A 15,955-nucleotide genomic window follows, 5' to 3' on the forward strand; every position below is an offset into this window, starting at 1 on the left:
CTCACTTCCCTCAGGGAGGCTTCTCTGGTGACCTTGACAGGAGCCTTCAGGATAGGTGTGTCCTTCTCCCCTCTTCTGAGCTGGGTTGCTCCCTTTTCAACCTTTTCTGCAGTTGGAGCATGCTCTGCAGGGTTGGAAGGGCGGGGCTACCTGGGCCCAATGCTGTCCTTTAACCCCTTCCGACCCAGTATGGGGTTTGTATACGCCATCACAATGACAAAGACATAAAGTGTTTGTTTACAAGAGATAACAATTCCTGTGCAAGACTCTTCTTTCTGAGCTGTCCTCTGTACCCAGAATCTTAAGTGGTGAAAGTAGTCACAGCAAGGCACAGATGACATGTTACACACCTGTACCCATGCATAGATAACATGCCAATCAGTACCCTGTCCAGAGAAATGGACCCTTTCATAAATGAACAGCTGCTGAAAAGGATTCATAGCCACCAGTTCTTCATAATCAAGATCTTTTGATCCCAATGCAGAGAATTTGTCACCAAGGTGTCAAAAAGAGACGTCTTTGGCTGTAATTTTACCATAATGGTAAAGACTTGCAAAGATCTAAAACTTCATTGCATCAATCACTTCTTGAGAGATCATGAATAGCCATATATCTCTAATGGCTAGGATTGCTGGTGCCATGCACTAGCTTCATCCCATGAGTGGGTTTTCTCAAAATATACCTGCTAAAAATCCTTCTGAGGACATAGAATGATGCACTTGATGCAATGTAAATTAGGTGTCATTCTCAGATGATATCCAAATACTCCTTTGTGGGCAGCTAAGTGTGACAGATATAGAAATTTCCTGCAATATCCTTGAAAGACGTTATGGTATTAGATGTATGTATTATTGTGGGCAAGAGACTGTATATAATTTCATGGGGTAGGGTAACCACAGCTTCTCCAGGAACTGAGAACAGGGTGGAGTGGTTGGGCAAATTCACTCAGATTGCGACATTTCCAGAGAAGTACCACCACCTAGCGAAGCTTGCATGTACTAGTTCAAACTGGATTCTCCAGAGACCAACAGACAAAAAAGGACTTCTGAAAAAATAACCTGAGTTTAAACTGACTTAGCGCTTTCTTTCTGATTAATCAAATGGATAGGACCTTTTGCTCAAGGGCCCCCAATCCTTTCTGGGAAGAGTTAGAAGGACTGTGGCTTACTGAGGCCCCAAAAGACTGATGAGTGACTGCTTGTAAGTTTTTAGCATGCATAGATGAACTTTTAATATTTTTAATATCTCTAATGCTTTCACCTTAAGAATAAATGTGCTTGCTTATAAAAGGCTGTGTTGTAACTTATGACTCCTGGCAATCACATGTTCCATAAGCCTTCAGAGAGATAGAAAAGCACAGACACTGGCCTGTTTAGGCAGCCTACCTTGCTGGGGATATCACAGTGTAGGCAGGAAACTGTGTCCTGGACAAAATCCTGCCCACGATGGAGAGAGACATGAGTCTCCAACCAAGAGAGGTGACAGCTGAGAAGCCAAGAGCCTAGAGTGGGTGCCCTCGAGCAACCATGGGGGAGAGAATAGAGGTGCAGTTTTCCTGAACTGTGACAGTAAGTGCAAATAACATGTGGAAAGCCAACCCAGTTTTCAATCTAGATCTTCGCATATTTACTATGGAAGCAAGCATAAAAGATTTCCAAAATCTAATAGTACACAACCTTTTAGTTCATTTCGACACCTCTGTCCGGGTGTATCTTAAAAAATACATCACATACATGGCCCTAGGAGTTTGTACCAGCCGTCCATCAAGTCCCCTGTACTGTCTATGGTGCAACCAGTACCAGCTGCATTAGTAGAAGATGCAAGAAACTACATAGTGGGCAATTATGGTACTCTCGGAAGTCTCCTCCTACTTTCCGTAAGGGGTTTGCTTATGTTTGAGGCATGAGTGTTTATATCACTTCCAAAACTAGGCGTAACAAAAGGTCAAAGCTTCTCTATGGTAATGGAAATAATATCCTGGGTAGAGAAGAATCTGCTACCTTTCCAGAGAGTTCACCTAAAAGATACAGAAAAGAAGAAAAGGGAGAGTTTTGGTCCTCCTTCTAGTGCTCCAGCTCTAGTGCTCTAGTGGCCCAGAAGAAACTTTAGACATGCCAGACAGCCAACAACCCCATATTGTACCTGCAGAAAACACCAGACCTCTTGAAGCAGGGACTCCTCCTTTAAGATTGGGAACATCTGCATTTAACAGCCTGGGTATCAGAAGAGAAGTGTAGTTCAGCATGGATTTTCCATTCATTCTAATACAGTTTGGTATCCAGACAGAACTCAATCACAATAATTAATTGATCTGGTCAAATTTAAGTTTCTGGTGTGAGGGGAAACAGAAAGCTCTTTGGGGTAGTGTTTGCACTGTGCTCAGCGCAGTGGGGCCCTTACCACTAGATGTGATGCAAATAATAATCCCAAAGTTCTGGTGATTTTAGCTTTACTAGAGTTTCTCCAGGAGGTTTGGTTGGAGTCCTACTTAGAGACGTGGATACCAGCCATACCAGCATTTTGTAAACTCCATCTTAGCATCAGGTGCCAAGTTTAATCACAGTGACAAATTAGACATACCTTGCCTGGTCTTTCTTATCACCATTGCCTCTGAAGGCAACTTTTGGAATTAGTTCCCATATCCATACAAGAACTTTGTCATAAGGAAAAGGTTATTTTTATAGCTCCAGAAACTTTTCTGTTCAAGGTAAGTTCCTCTTGCCATGATTCCTGGGAAATAGTTCTTCCATCATTTTGTATGAACCCTTGGAAGCTTGTGGAACAAATGGGCGTTCCTGGAGCTCTAAAGGTATAGCTCCAGCATATGGAGTACGTATACCAACTGTAGTTGGTTCATCTTATTCTATCCAAAATGCCAAGACCCTTGAGGTTGCTGCAGGCAAGATGTAAAAATCCTGCATCAGTTGTTAGGCATATGGGAAACTGTTCGTAGAAGTCCCTAAAGGCACTGGGGGAAAGTGTATGAGCCTCATCTCAGGAAGATTTACAAAGTAAGTTTTCTTTCCTCTGCAGCCTTTGGTAGGAAGATGCGACTGCTTTGGTTCCCACACAGCTCCTTAGTTTATAAAGCTCTTGCTTTGTGTGTGGGGGTTCTTCCTTTCCTGCATATTATTCTACTATAATAATTAAACTGCTTCTCCTTTCCCTCTCTACTACTGGGATTCACTGCTTGCTACTTCCCATGAGTAATAAATGAGGAGAGAAGCTGTGCAACAGAATGAGAAATTTCTTACCTGATAATTTTCTTTCAGTTAGCAGCTTCTCTCTGAATTTCATCCAATTTAGTAGTCTGGTAATTCACCAGAATATAACTGAAAATTTTCTCTAAAGGAAGATTTAGACATATATTGTCTTAAGGGTATAGTTGCCTTAAAGCTAATAATTGTTTGCTGGAATGTTTCTGTGACGGTGCAAGAACTCTTCTGGTGGCCTGAGCTGAAGGGTGAAGCTTAGCCCTCAAGTCTCCTGCAACAACATTGGACCACCTGTGAATTCCCCAGGTGGCAGAATTAATTAGTCCATGAGTGATTAATTTGGAGAGAAGCTGCTAATAGAAAGAAAATGATCAGGTAAGAAATTTCTCAATTCAACATCTCTAAAACTATCATAAGATTCTAATGCATACTTTACTAGAAGAGCATTCTGAGAATGGTCTTTGAAGTGAAATGTGTGGACCACAGCACACATTGTTCTTGTTTATTTGTGTGTATGAAGTTTTATTTTTTGTAATAGATGGTGACAACAGATGAACTGGAGTGGAATCACTTGCATTATCTCTTGGTTTTCCGATTGTCATACACTTTTATATTGTTATCTTAACAAAGCTTTATTTGAGAGCCTGCATGAAGTAGGGGAACATGAATGGTGTGGGGTTTGAGAACTCCTCAGTTCTAATATTAGTTTTGTCACTGATTCACTTTGTGACCTTTAATCTGTGTGTCTGTTTCTCCATATCTAAAATGGAATAATAGTATCACCTATCTTACAGGGCTGCTGTGATGGTTAAAGTATTTATGGTGCTTTAAAACTGTAAAAGCACTATATATATGATACATTTAATTGTAGAAAATCAAATTGAGTTTTAGATGGCCTTTAGTCCTTATGTATGTAGTTGACTGGTTTGTGCCAGCACTACTTATTCTCCTGAGGAATTCTAAACTTAAGACCAAATGAAGTACCTCCCATTGTCTTCTCCAGTATGTACCCAAGGGTAGAACTTGGCTCTGAGATTCCATAACATATGACAGTTAAGCTATTTAAAATATATATAAAGACATTATTCTTGTCATTCTAGCTTGCTCTTCGAAATGAGGATGCAGAAAATGAAAACAGCAAGTTAAGAAGAGAGGTTAGTACAAAAGTGTTTCATACAATACCTATGGAATTAATGGACTGACTTAGTTTATTTCATATATGTTTCTCTTTAATTTTTGACGCAACAGTCTAATTTTATTTTGGCACATTTATCAAGTACTGGAACTAGGGAAACGTTAAGTTCTAAGTAACCAGATTTTAAGACTCTCCTTTAAAAGAAGTACATGTTTGGTGAAACTTGGCTCTTCGAGGGTAGGAATTGCACCTGTCTTTGAATTTGCATAGCCCATAACACAATGGGGCCATTATTTTGACTGAGCCTCTGAGGTCTACTGTAATAAAAATATGAAATAATAAAAACCTTTTTTTAGAGTCATAATATAAAATAATTTAAATTTAAATATACTGCATTACTTTAGATGTGTTACGAATTATACTTGATAGGACACGCACACAACTGCTGCGAATTATACCTGGTAGGACACGCGCACAAATGCTACGAATTGCACCTGGTAGGACACGCACACAAATGCTACGGATTACAACTGGTAGGTCACGCACAGTTCGAATCTAGGCTGAGGCACATAAACAAAGTCCACAACTGCAGAGTTCCCAAAAAATACTAAGTTTATTACGCTCGAGCGTGGTGCCCCCCTGCTAGCCAGGAGGGGACCCCGAATACAGATTATACAAAGGTTATATACTTTTTAGCAAAGCATGTTGCCCTCGTGCATTGGAAACCTTAGCCAATAAACAAACCCTTTTTTTATTTACCACCTATTTCTGCTTGGTGCATTCCTTGTGCTAAACCAGTATATTAATTACATAGCATGGTCTTAAAGCCATGCATTAGTAACTTTTATTATCAGGATGGGAGGCCTCACATCAAAGGCCAGGAGATAGGGAGTTAGGGACCGACAAAAAAACAGATACTGGGAGTCAAGGCAGGCTGGAGACAAGGAAGAGGATTTTCACAGGAATGCAGAAGACACACTCCTCATGGTGCATGATGTGCTTGCTTTTAGATAATGGTGGGCCCCAAACCAAAATGGAGCCACATGTGCTAACTTTTCCTTAACAGATGCCAAAATGAAGTAAAATAATGGTTAGGCTGATCTCTCAGGATGGATTATTTAGTGATACTCGTAAGGTATTTTAGGCAACTGGACACTTTTGTTTTCTTGTTTGTGGGAACTTTTGCAGTTTTTCCCTTCTCTTTTTCTAACATTCATCCATCAGTTAGGTTCTCTTTCAGGCCACAGCTACCAAGATGCACTTCTTCCAACACTGCCATTGCTGCACTGCTCCTTTCTCATGTCATTGGTTGTAGTATTCTATATTCCTGTTGACTGGCTGTGTGAAATGTCACTTGGCTGCCTTTTAGAGCAAGTTTTAAAGGACATTCAAAAGAATCTTACAAACCTTTTTAGTTTCTTCTATTTTTTCTATCTGCTGAGAAATTTCCAGATCGTGAACTTTCAGTGAGTTTGAAACTTTGAAAACTAATTTTTCCCTACCTTGTCAAAACTGATGAGTTTCACCTATTTAAGTTTAGAAGCTATGTGCTTGGTAGTCTCTTAATTTCTAATATATAGTTCCATTATTCTTTGTTAATGTATATAAGAGATGCATTTTTAAAAATTTTCTCTTTTTGCTTAAGTCTTATTTTTTTTAAATGTGTTATTTCTAATTCTGTGTTGCTTTTCATCTCCTTTCTTCTTACTTTGTTCTGTCCTTTTTAATTTGGAGAAAAAACGAATAAAGAAAAAGGTGAGGATCTAAGGTATTCAAAAGCATACTGTAGGAATTTGAATGAGCTTTTACTGTCCTAAATGTGTGTGGTAGCTTTCTGGAAAAATAGGATTTTCAACCTCTAATTTTTACTAATTCTTTATTGTGGGGCTTCTTTGTATGCAGAATGAACAACTTCGCCAGGATGTAATTGACTACCAGAGACAAATAGATTCACAAAAGGAAATGCATATGTCACGTAGAGGAGATGAGTCTGATTACAGATCTCAATTATCCAAAAAGAACTTTGAGCTTGTCCAATATCTGGATGAAATTCAGGTAGTGTTTATGGATGCTTAATCAATTTAGTACAATGATAATGATATCAATTTATTGTCATTTGGCATAACCTTTCAGTGCCTAACAGACTGGGCTGGATTTCAAGTGGTCATCTAGAGTGTATCCCATTACTAATCCCCTAAACCTTCCAGACCTTACATTTAGTACAACAGTTATATAGTGATACAAGATTTGAAGTACCAAACCGTATATTTTTAAAAGTAACTTTTTCTTTAACTTTGTAGAGTTTGACTGAAACTAATGAGAAATTAGAAGCTCAAAACCAGGAAATGAGGAAGAACTTGGAAGAATCAGTGCAGGAAATGGAGAAGATGACTGATGAGTATAACAAAATGAAACTTATTGTGCAGCAGTCTGATATTGTTATGGACCAATTAAGAAAGGAAAATGAACAGTATAAGTTTCAGGTAATAAATGGCTTGTCCATTATTGAAGGGTATGTAATTTTCTGGACAATGCTGCATAGTGGCGATTTGCCTTAAACCTAAGACACAATATTTTTAATGTTTTAAAAATGCAGCTTTCCTTCTAGCAGAGAAAAAATGTTCAGCTTATTTTATTCAACTCCAAATAAGAAAAAATGCTACTTTCTTTAATAAAACAAAACAAAAAAATGGTTCTTGACTAGAGAGCCTACTTGAAACCCAGCACAAATGTTGAGAACTTGATTATAAATCATAGAAAAAAAGCTTCATATAAAATGTTAACATTCCTCTAACTGTATTACAAGTTTGTATCACTGCTATAGCATTAATGTAATAAGTGTATTTACAGGGGTGTGTGTGAGTGTATAATATAATATAATGTGTAAATTTTTATGGAATTAATCAATGTCAATTTACAGACCCAGGAACTAACAGACCAACTTAAAGCAAAAAATGAAGAAGATGATCCCCTCATAGCAGCTGTAAATGCAAAAGTTGAAGAATGGAAGGTACTTTATAGTAGTTTCTGATTGCATGTTACGTTTAGGAATTATTGTAGGTGTCTCTCCTTATTATGTTGCTTATGTTCCTTGCAGAGAATCTTGGCTTCTAAAGATGATGAAATCATAGAATATCAGCAAATGTTGTTTAACTTGAGAGAGAAACTGAAAATGGCCCAACTTGATGCAGACAAAAACAACGTTATGGCACTCCAGCAGGTACAGTCTATGCAAAAGTGCATGTGTCATAACCTCTGTTTTAAATAACTGCCTGTACAGTCCATGTGTCAAACACTATGTCATTGGGCAGTTGAGCGTCTGTTTCAGATCTATGCAAAGTTTTACCTCCTTTCAAGTGTCCCTCATTTTAGTCCCAACATTATTCATGTTCCACACAAATTTGGTGTCCTTTCACTTTTGCTGTAGAAAATTATTGACATTAGAAATAAGGAATTGTAAAACCATATGCAACTGTGTCAATCTCTTACCTTTCAGCTGAAATATGGCTGGTTTGATTTCTGCCAAAGACTGAACTTTTGTTTCTGCAAAGTTTTTATCAAATCAGTTCAGCTGTTGTTTTTGAGACTTTCCTGTTATACAATCTTTCTGTGACTTCTTTTGAACTGTTCTCCTTTCACTCAGCATAGAGAAATACATTATACTCTGTATGCAGTTTCCGAAGCTGCACATGCATGCACAGAATCTGTAGAATAGTGGCATGCTTTTAAGAGCTCACATTGCACATATACAACTAGATGGTACAAAGTACATTTTTATTTTTTAAACCTCTAACTTTGAGAAATCCCAACCAAATTTTCACTAAACCTCTGAAACACACATGCAACCAGGAACAGAGGAATTGCCCTACAGGCCAGCGGTCTGTCTAGTCCAGAATCCTGTCTCTGTCAGTAGCCAGGACCAGATGCTTATGAGGAATTTGCAAGAAAGACCTCAATCTTGCCAACATGCAGATGCTTAACTTTGGTTGGTCCACTGAAGTTGATATATATCTCAAAACAGCTTAATAAATATGTATTTAAAAGGTATTGCTTTAAGTACTATTTTTACAAGCTTGTATTCATTGTATATTTTACTTTTGACTATTTTTCTTTTATTTTTACTGCTTTGCGTTTATATACCCAACTACTAGATAATATCTGAACTTTATGTTGTAAGTATTACTGTTTCTTTCTCTCAGATTTTTTTTGTATTAATTGTTCTACATCTCTTCATTTTCTTTCTGTTCAAAGTAGTAAGTTACTCTGTGTTAGTAGTTTGTTAAATGTTAATTACTTTTCTAACATAATTGCATTTTTGTAGGGAGTGGAAGAACGAGACAGTCAGATCAGGTTGCTCACTGAGCAAGTTGAACAATATACAAAAGAAATGGAAAAAAATGCATTGATTATTGAGGATTTGAAAAATGAACTCCAAAAAGATAAAGGTAAGTTGGAATTTTTATTTAAAGATATATGTTGTCAACTTGTAATGAGCATTTTTTAAAACTTTACATTGTTTTTGGTATTTTTAAAGATTATGAATGAAATTTATTCTCTTACTGATTCACTATTTCCATTTGACAAACATTGGGGACTGACTTTCAGTGTGTGGGTGTGATCAAATTAATTGTTTATAGTTATTGAAGTATCTAGTATTAACGTCTGTTTTATAAATACTTGTCATATTTCTTCAAGTTCTATAGACTTATGTAAGTTTTACTCAGAAATATACAGTTACATCTTCTCTTGCATAGTTATATATACAAACAGTAATACATTGCCTATATACCAATTTTAAAAGTAGATCATTTCACTGTGACTCTGTGAAAAATTACCTTTAAAAAGAGTAAGTTAAATTCAAATACAAACTGGAGTAAGAGAACATTTATTAGACCTCCAGAAGCAAAGAAATGAAGCTGGGCTCTGATTCTGCATAGATTTAGGCCTTATTTATCTTCATAGGGAAGTTATAAGGGTATAAGGCAGGGGTGGCCAACCTGAGAAGGAGCCAGAACTTACCAATGTACATTGCCAAAGAGCCACAGTAATACATCAGCAGCCCCCCATCAGCTCTTCCCCCTGCTCCCAGCACCTCCCACCGACCGGCAGCCCCACTGATCAGTGCCTACGCCTCCCTCCTCACACTTTCCGATCAGCTGTTTCGTGGCATGCAGGAGGTTCTGGGACGGGGCGGGGGAAAGGGGAGGAGCAAGGGCACGGCAGGCTCAGGGGATGGGCCGGGAAGGGGTGGAGTGGGGGCAGGGCCTGTGGCAGGGCCAGGGGTTGAGCAGTGAGTACCCCCTGGCACATTGGAAAGTTGGTACCTGTAGCTCCAGCACCGGAGTCGGTGCCTATACAAGGAGCCGCATATTAACTTCTGAAGAGCTCACCCCTGGTATAAGGTGTGAATTTAAACTGCTATAACTTTACTGGTATAATACCCCTTGTGGACAGTTATTCTGGTATAAAATGCCTCTTTCTGGTTTAATTTATGTCTCTTTGGAATCAGTTTAAGAAGAGATGGGGAAAAAAATTATTTTTCTGGAATAAGAGTTTTTATGTAGAGGAGTTATACCAGTATAAATGTAATAGTTTTACTACATTAGTATAATTATACCACTATAATTAGATACATTTCCCATGTAGTCAAGCCCTTACATGTATGCTTATCTTAATTTACTGTGAGCACTTCCTTTGGCTTCAATGGAAGTAATCCGAATGCATAAGATTAAACAGATACATAAGTCTTTGCAGGATCAGGTCCTTAGTATATAAAGTCTTGATACTGTAAAGTCTTACACATCTGAAATGAGTGTTGTGCCATTGAACTCAAATGGAATGCTGTTTTCCATTATATGAACTAACTTCACATAAGTTGCCGTAGTGGTTGCTTGCAAAAATAAAAAGGCCATAATATAAACTAGTGTAAAACTATTTATTTCAGAATGAAGTTAAAAGATTTGTGAAAACCAAAACTCAAATACAAAATAATAATTTACTTGAGGCAACTTTTCTAGATTTCAATCCAAGCAAAGTGAAAGCACTCAGTTACCTCATATCAGAAATAGCTTAATGTTCTTAATCATTCAAAATATAACAGCAAAATTTTGCTTTTCTTTCAAGGTTTCTCATCTCTTGCTCAGCAGAATCGTATTAGAGAAATACAGGAAAAATTACAACTGCTGGAACATAGAACTAAAGAGGCTGAGAGAGTGGCAGAATTAGCAGAGTCTGATGCTAGGGAAAAGGACAAAGAACTCATTGAGGCTCTGAAGCAAATGAGAGTCTATGAAACGGTACACAGTTTGTTTGATAAAGTGGAAAGAGCAGTTTTTGACTATATCTTCAACAGATTGTTTTGTTTGTTTGTTTGTTTGCAGTTTTTCCATTTACTATGTCCTAGCTGAAAAATAAAACAAAAACAAATGTCAAATGAACAACTTCCCATGTTGTTTTTTCTCTCATTCTTATGCATTCCTTGATCTTGTTGTAAATGGTAGGTGAGCGAATTGAGTCTTGAGTTAGCCATATTTGGCAAGGTAAATGAAGCATCTATTTGAGCATCCAGAATAGTTGTCTTGAGACGACAGAAGTTGGGTAGCCAAGATGACGAACTTCTGAAGGGTCAACACTTAAGCTAGTAACAGAACTCCATCTTGCAGATGGTGGGAAAACCATTTCTGAGAATCACTGGCAGCACCAAGTAAAAAAATTTTTGTCAGAGAAGTAAGATGAATGAAAAGATGCCATTTTTAGATAATCACTTTCCTGATCCTAATTGTGCTTTAAATTTTTACATTCGTAAAATACTCTGCAAATTTGGGCCCTGATTCTTTGTAGAGTTCTGTGTGTGTGGCGCTCATTGCAGGATCAGGGACTTAGCGTGTGCATGTTACACATGTACATCTCAGGGTAAAGAAAAAGATGCAGTTCCTTTCCATTGCATGAATTATGTTGTTTGTTAAATAGTAAATGTCGCATTGCCAGATGATGTCTGATTATCAGTGATAAGCTTTAAGTTTTTTGGGTTTTTTAGAGCTATACTTGTGAAAGGGTCACGTGACAATTCTGTTTGACAATGCAATGGAAGGTTTTTGTTTACCATATTTTCAAAATAAAAAACCAGAACCTTTTTATGGCAACATTTTTTAGGGTTGCAGAATATTCATGCAAAAGTACTTTTTAAAAATGTGCACTAGTATCGCTACTTCAGACTCAGCAGAGAGGCATGTGTATTTCTCAAAGGTAGAGGATTTTTTAAAATAACTCAGTGTTCTGAATAAGTTTATTATGAAACATTGAACAAGTATGGTTAGCATTTACTTTGAGCAAAAAACACCTTTGTGTTCATACTCATTCAGCTTTTCACTGCAAAAGCTGTTTGGAATAGCAATATGTCTTAAGCAAACTTTTTTAATTATTAAAGAACCCTGTATATTTTGATTGATAAAATAAAAAAATAGGACACTTCAGAGTTCTAAAAGAAGATCTCTGGACCCGGGGACGTTATGTAAAATCTGTATGTATGGCCTTTGACAAAGGTATGCTGGAATTCAGTAAAACTGCATGCATTGTCATGGTGACACTACTTACAAACACTTATAGTCATATGCAAATTTTGATCAAAAATTTAAAAAAGGAAAGAGACGTAAAGTATTGTAAATTAAGACTTCCATTCTGATTACAAAGTGCTATTTTCCATGATCAGAAAAATGATTATACTTGCTCTTCAATGGACTTTCGATCAGGCCTTTCAAGGGGGTGGATTACTTCAACTTAATCCTATAATGTTCTTTCAAAAGAATCCCTCCACTTACTCATAACCTTCTTCTTACCTGTCATGAGTCTTTCATTTTAGTATAATGTTTGGACAATTGACGAAGTCCTTTTAAATTCACTTTTGGGACTGTTTCAGGGAATATATGGTTTGGAAGATGCTATTGCTGAAATAAAGGATTTAAAAAAGCAGATTAAAATAAGAGATCGTGAGACTGAAGGATTGATTAAGGAAGTGAACAAACTTGAACTTAAAATCAATGATTTTCTTGATGAAAATGAAGACCTCAGGGAACGCTTAGGTATGTCATTTATGAAATTTTACAAAGATTTCACTGTGTCATAGAGTTCAAATAACATTATATTAATGCAAATATCTTACCTTATTGTAATTCAGTGTGTGTAAATTATTTTATTTTTCTTACTAAAAATGAAGTGATTAATTTATTTCTTTATTTATTAGGAAGAAATGATTAGCTGTAGGATTGTTCATGAACAAATGTGGTCAGTAAGCTGCTCTTGACTGAGCTACATTTCTCTCCTCCCTCCTCCTCCAGAAGAACAAGAGGAAGTAGTGTTTGCAACCTTCATTTTTATTTCCATGATGCTGTCTAACTTTTCCTGATTCCAGAATGTCTCATGCAGCATAGTACATTCTAACACTATGATATATGTGAAGAAAATATTATAGTGTTGTCTGTCATAATATTGATGGAAAAATGCAGAAAGAAAAAAACATGAGTTAGTCTGTGTAGGCTTTTATAGCAAAAGATAAATTACTACTTGAAGTTAAGTATATTACTTTTACTTATGGGTAAGTCAACTAATATTGTCCTTTTTCCAGATTATATTAGGCATGGAAGAACTGTTATTTATGAAGAAAATAAGTGCCCTTATTGGTTTTCTGTATAATTATTTGTAACCCTACTTGAATATTAAAGTATTCTTATTTAAATGGGTTATGTGTTAATGCTTTGTAAAGTTAGAATTATTTTATCTAACTAATGAATAATTACACAGCATGGATTGTGTTTCAGGTCTTGATCCAAAGACAATGATAGATTTAACTGAATTTAAAAACAGCAAGGCACTAAAACAGCAGCAGTACAGAGCTGAAAACCAGATCCTTTTAAAAGAGGCAAGTGATAAACTATGTTTAGGCATATTTTGTAAAATGAAACTGAACAGAAATAAATATTAATATTTGATTAATGTGCAGATTGAAAGACTGGAAGAAGAAAGAGTTGCCCTGAAACAACAGATTCGTAAACTGGCTCAGGAGAAAGGAAAAAGAGCGGCAATGTTAGGTAGGACAGAATCATGGCAGTTTATTTAGATTTTGTCAGTTTTCAGACCAGCCACTGAAAGTGGTTCTGTGTAGCTATATTTGGGATAACTTGACAATGTGCCGCATTTGCTAATGTATCTAAATGTTATGAAGTGAGTATAGATAGTGGCCCAGATCTTCAGCTGCACCAGAGTTCTACTTGGTGTATCTGAAGGAAAGGGATGGATTGGCTTTTTATTTCACTAATCATCCAGCCTCTTGTGTGTTCTAACTTGTGCTGGCTTGTAATGGCTTCTGAAGAGTTATCAGAGTGCAGAATGCTCCAGCCGCACCCTCCCTCTCTCCTCAGGCAAATGTTTGTAACAGAGACATTGCAAAGAGCTGGCTATGCCAATTCTACACCAGCCAGAAGTATATCCACCCCAGGGGAATCATCAGCTGCCTACCAGGAGCAACTTTATGACTCCTTTGCATCACAGAACAGGACCAGAAATCTAGCCCATTGTTTGGAACATTTCATTTTGTTGTCAGGAGACAGATAAATTCATTCATAATAATTTGTTGTTATTCATATATGTATTGGTAATTAGGATTGGATGCAGATGACCTGCAGCTGATTGATAGCTTTACTGAGGATCTGAAGATAAAAAAGGGGAAATCAGACTTCATGAGCACAGTTAATGTTGATGAAGTTAAAGCAAAGGTAGGGTCATGATATGTGAATGTGTATTGTATTTTTTTCTGTAGGAGTTGGGCCCCAAAATAGGAACTGTTAGTGTCTGAGTATATAGTTTTTAGACTTACACTAATAATTAATAACTATATGGAACTATCTAAAGAAACAATCCTAGATGAATTGTCTTTAGCTACTGATGTAACAATAATAAGCATTGTTTACTTTTCTATGAATACAGGATAACAATTCATATAACATGGAAATGAAAAACATACTTTCAATTAGACGAGCATCATTTAATGTGTTAAAATCTGAGAAGGATATATCTGAAAATACCATGGCTTTGGGAAATCTATCAAGAAGAATTTCTAGTGTACTTCATAATCTAAATCGGTCAGAAAAAAGTGGAAATATTTTTGTCCAGTTAGATTCTAGACACCTGGCACAGATGCAGCCAAAAGATGATGGCCATAGTTCAGAAACTTTTACTATAAAAGAACTTTACAGATCATCAGGATTACAATCTACAGAGACACTAGGGACAACAGGCTATGCAACTAATAGACAGCTATCAAAAGGCTTAAAATCAGACCATCCATGTTCATTTTCTGCTGCACAAATAATTCAAAAGGATTCCAAAAGCCAGCAGATACAAGGACAGAACGGCCAAAATTATGGGGAAAAAGCATCTTTTCAGAAACAAACAGCAGTATGCTCTGGTTCAGACCAAACATTTTCTGAAGATTTCCAGGGAGGGCTGTCTCTTAGTCAAAAATCTGCCATTTTTTGTCAGTCTGTTCTTGGAAAGCCAGTAACACCATATAAATCACAAGCAGTGAAGCTGAAAGATGAACAGGACTGTTCTCAAATAAAGTATTCTGATTTCTTAACTAATTTTCATGATGTCAGCAAAGAACAGATAGCCTTTCCAGAACCATTGCAGGCAGAAATTTTGAAAAGTGGACTTGAAGGTGGACCATCAGAATACGTATGTCAGGTAGATCCAGTCGAAAATCTCATAGGGCAATTGAGGAGTGAACTATTTTTTCTTAGATCACAGGTGAGGCTTCTCCACTATACCTGTAAGTTTACCTTTTGTAGTTATTAAAGAAAATATATTCAGTAACAGATAACAGACAATGTACATTTTTTATTTTCTGTGTTTCAACTTGATTAAAGTATATAAGACAGTTCCATTCCAGCACATTTAAGGTTTCGGTAATAAAACATAGAAAGTTCTTTAAATGTAAAGCCACCAGAATCACAACTGCTTCTTAGTCAATATGTAGACAGCAAAAGTGTAAAAGAGGTTTTTTTTTGTTTTTGTTTTTTTTAATGAAAACAAGATTAGAGAGCTTTTTAGTTCTGTGGTCAGTTTTGTTTTTTGCAGAAGTTTAACTTTTGAGAAGTTTAACTTCTCCCCCTTCCAATCTTATCTTTCAGACTCCCTCATGACTGTAGTGTTCCCTCCATTCTTATATTTTAGTTTCAGTTAAGCAACAAGCCACAGTAGCATGAGGCATAGGTGCCAACTCTATGGGTGCTCCCAGGGTTGGAGCACCCACAGAAAAAAATTAGTGGGTGCTTAGCACCCATCAGTAGCCAGCTCCCTGCCTCCTCCCTAGCACCTCCTGTCCACTTGTGGCCTCACCAATCAACTCCGTCCCAGCGCCTCCCGCCCTTTGCGATCAGCTGCTCTGTGGTGTGCAGGAGGCGCTGGGAGTGAGGGGGAGGAGCGGGGATAGGGTGTACTCAGGGGAGGGGGCAGAACTGGGGCAAAAGAGGGTGAGGTGGAGGTGTAGCGGGGTTGGGAAGAGGTAAGGTGGGGGTGGAGGTTTGCGGGAGAGCAGATAGGGTTGGAGTTG

General features: G+C 37.3%; 1 protein-coding gene across 8 annotated transcripts in view; it reads left to right on the forward strand.

Annotated features, from left to right (window-relative positions):
- Window positions 1–15,955, forward strand: part of CEP290 (centrosomal protein 290) — a 111,424-nt gene that overhangs the window by 21,579 nt on the left and 73,890 nt on the right. For all 8 annotated transcript variants that reach the window (XM_074941927.1, XM_074941925.1, XM_074941926.1 and 5 more), the window contains 11 exons: window positions 4,316–4,369; window positions 6,253–6,405; window positions 6,651–6,833; window positions 7,271–7,360; window positions 7,448–7,570; window positions 8,672–8,795; window positions 10,474–10,646; window positions 12,266–12,428; window positions 13,164–13,264; window positions 13,346–13,433; window positions 14,005–14,117. In XM_074941927.1, coding sequence (XP_074798028.1) covers window positions 4,316–4,369; window positions 6,253–6,405; window positions 6,651–6,833; window positions 7,271–7,360; window positions 7,448–7,570; window positions 8,672–8,795; window positions 10,474–10,646; window positions 12,266–12,428; window positions 13,164–13,264; window positions 13,346–13,433; window positions 14,005–14,117 — 1,365 coding nt within the window. The remainder of the gene's footprint in view (window positions 1–4,315; window positions 4,370–6,252; window positions 6,406–6,650; window positions 6,834–7,270; window positions 7,361–7,447; window positions 7,571–8,671; window positions 8,796–10,473; window positions 10,647–12,265; window positions 12,429–13,163; window positions 13,265–13,345; window positions 13,434–14,004; window positions 14,118–15,955) is intronic.

Source organism: Natator depressus, chromosome 1 (genome assembly GCF_965152275.1).
Source record: "Natator depressus isolate rNatDep1 chromosome 1, rNatDep2.hap1, whole genome shotgun sequence".
In the NCBI taxonomy this organism is placed as follows: Eukaryota; Metazoa; Chordata; order Testudines; family Cheloniidae; genus Natator; species Natator depressus.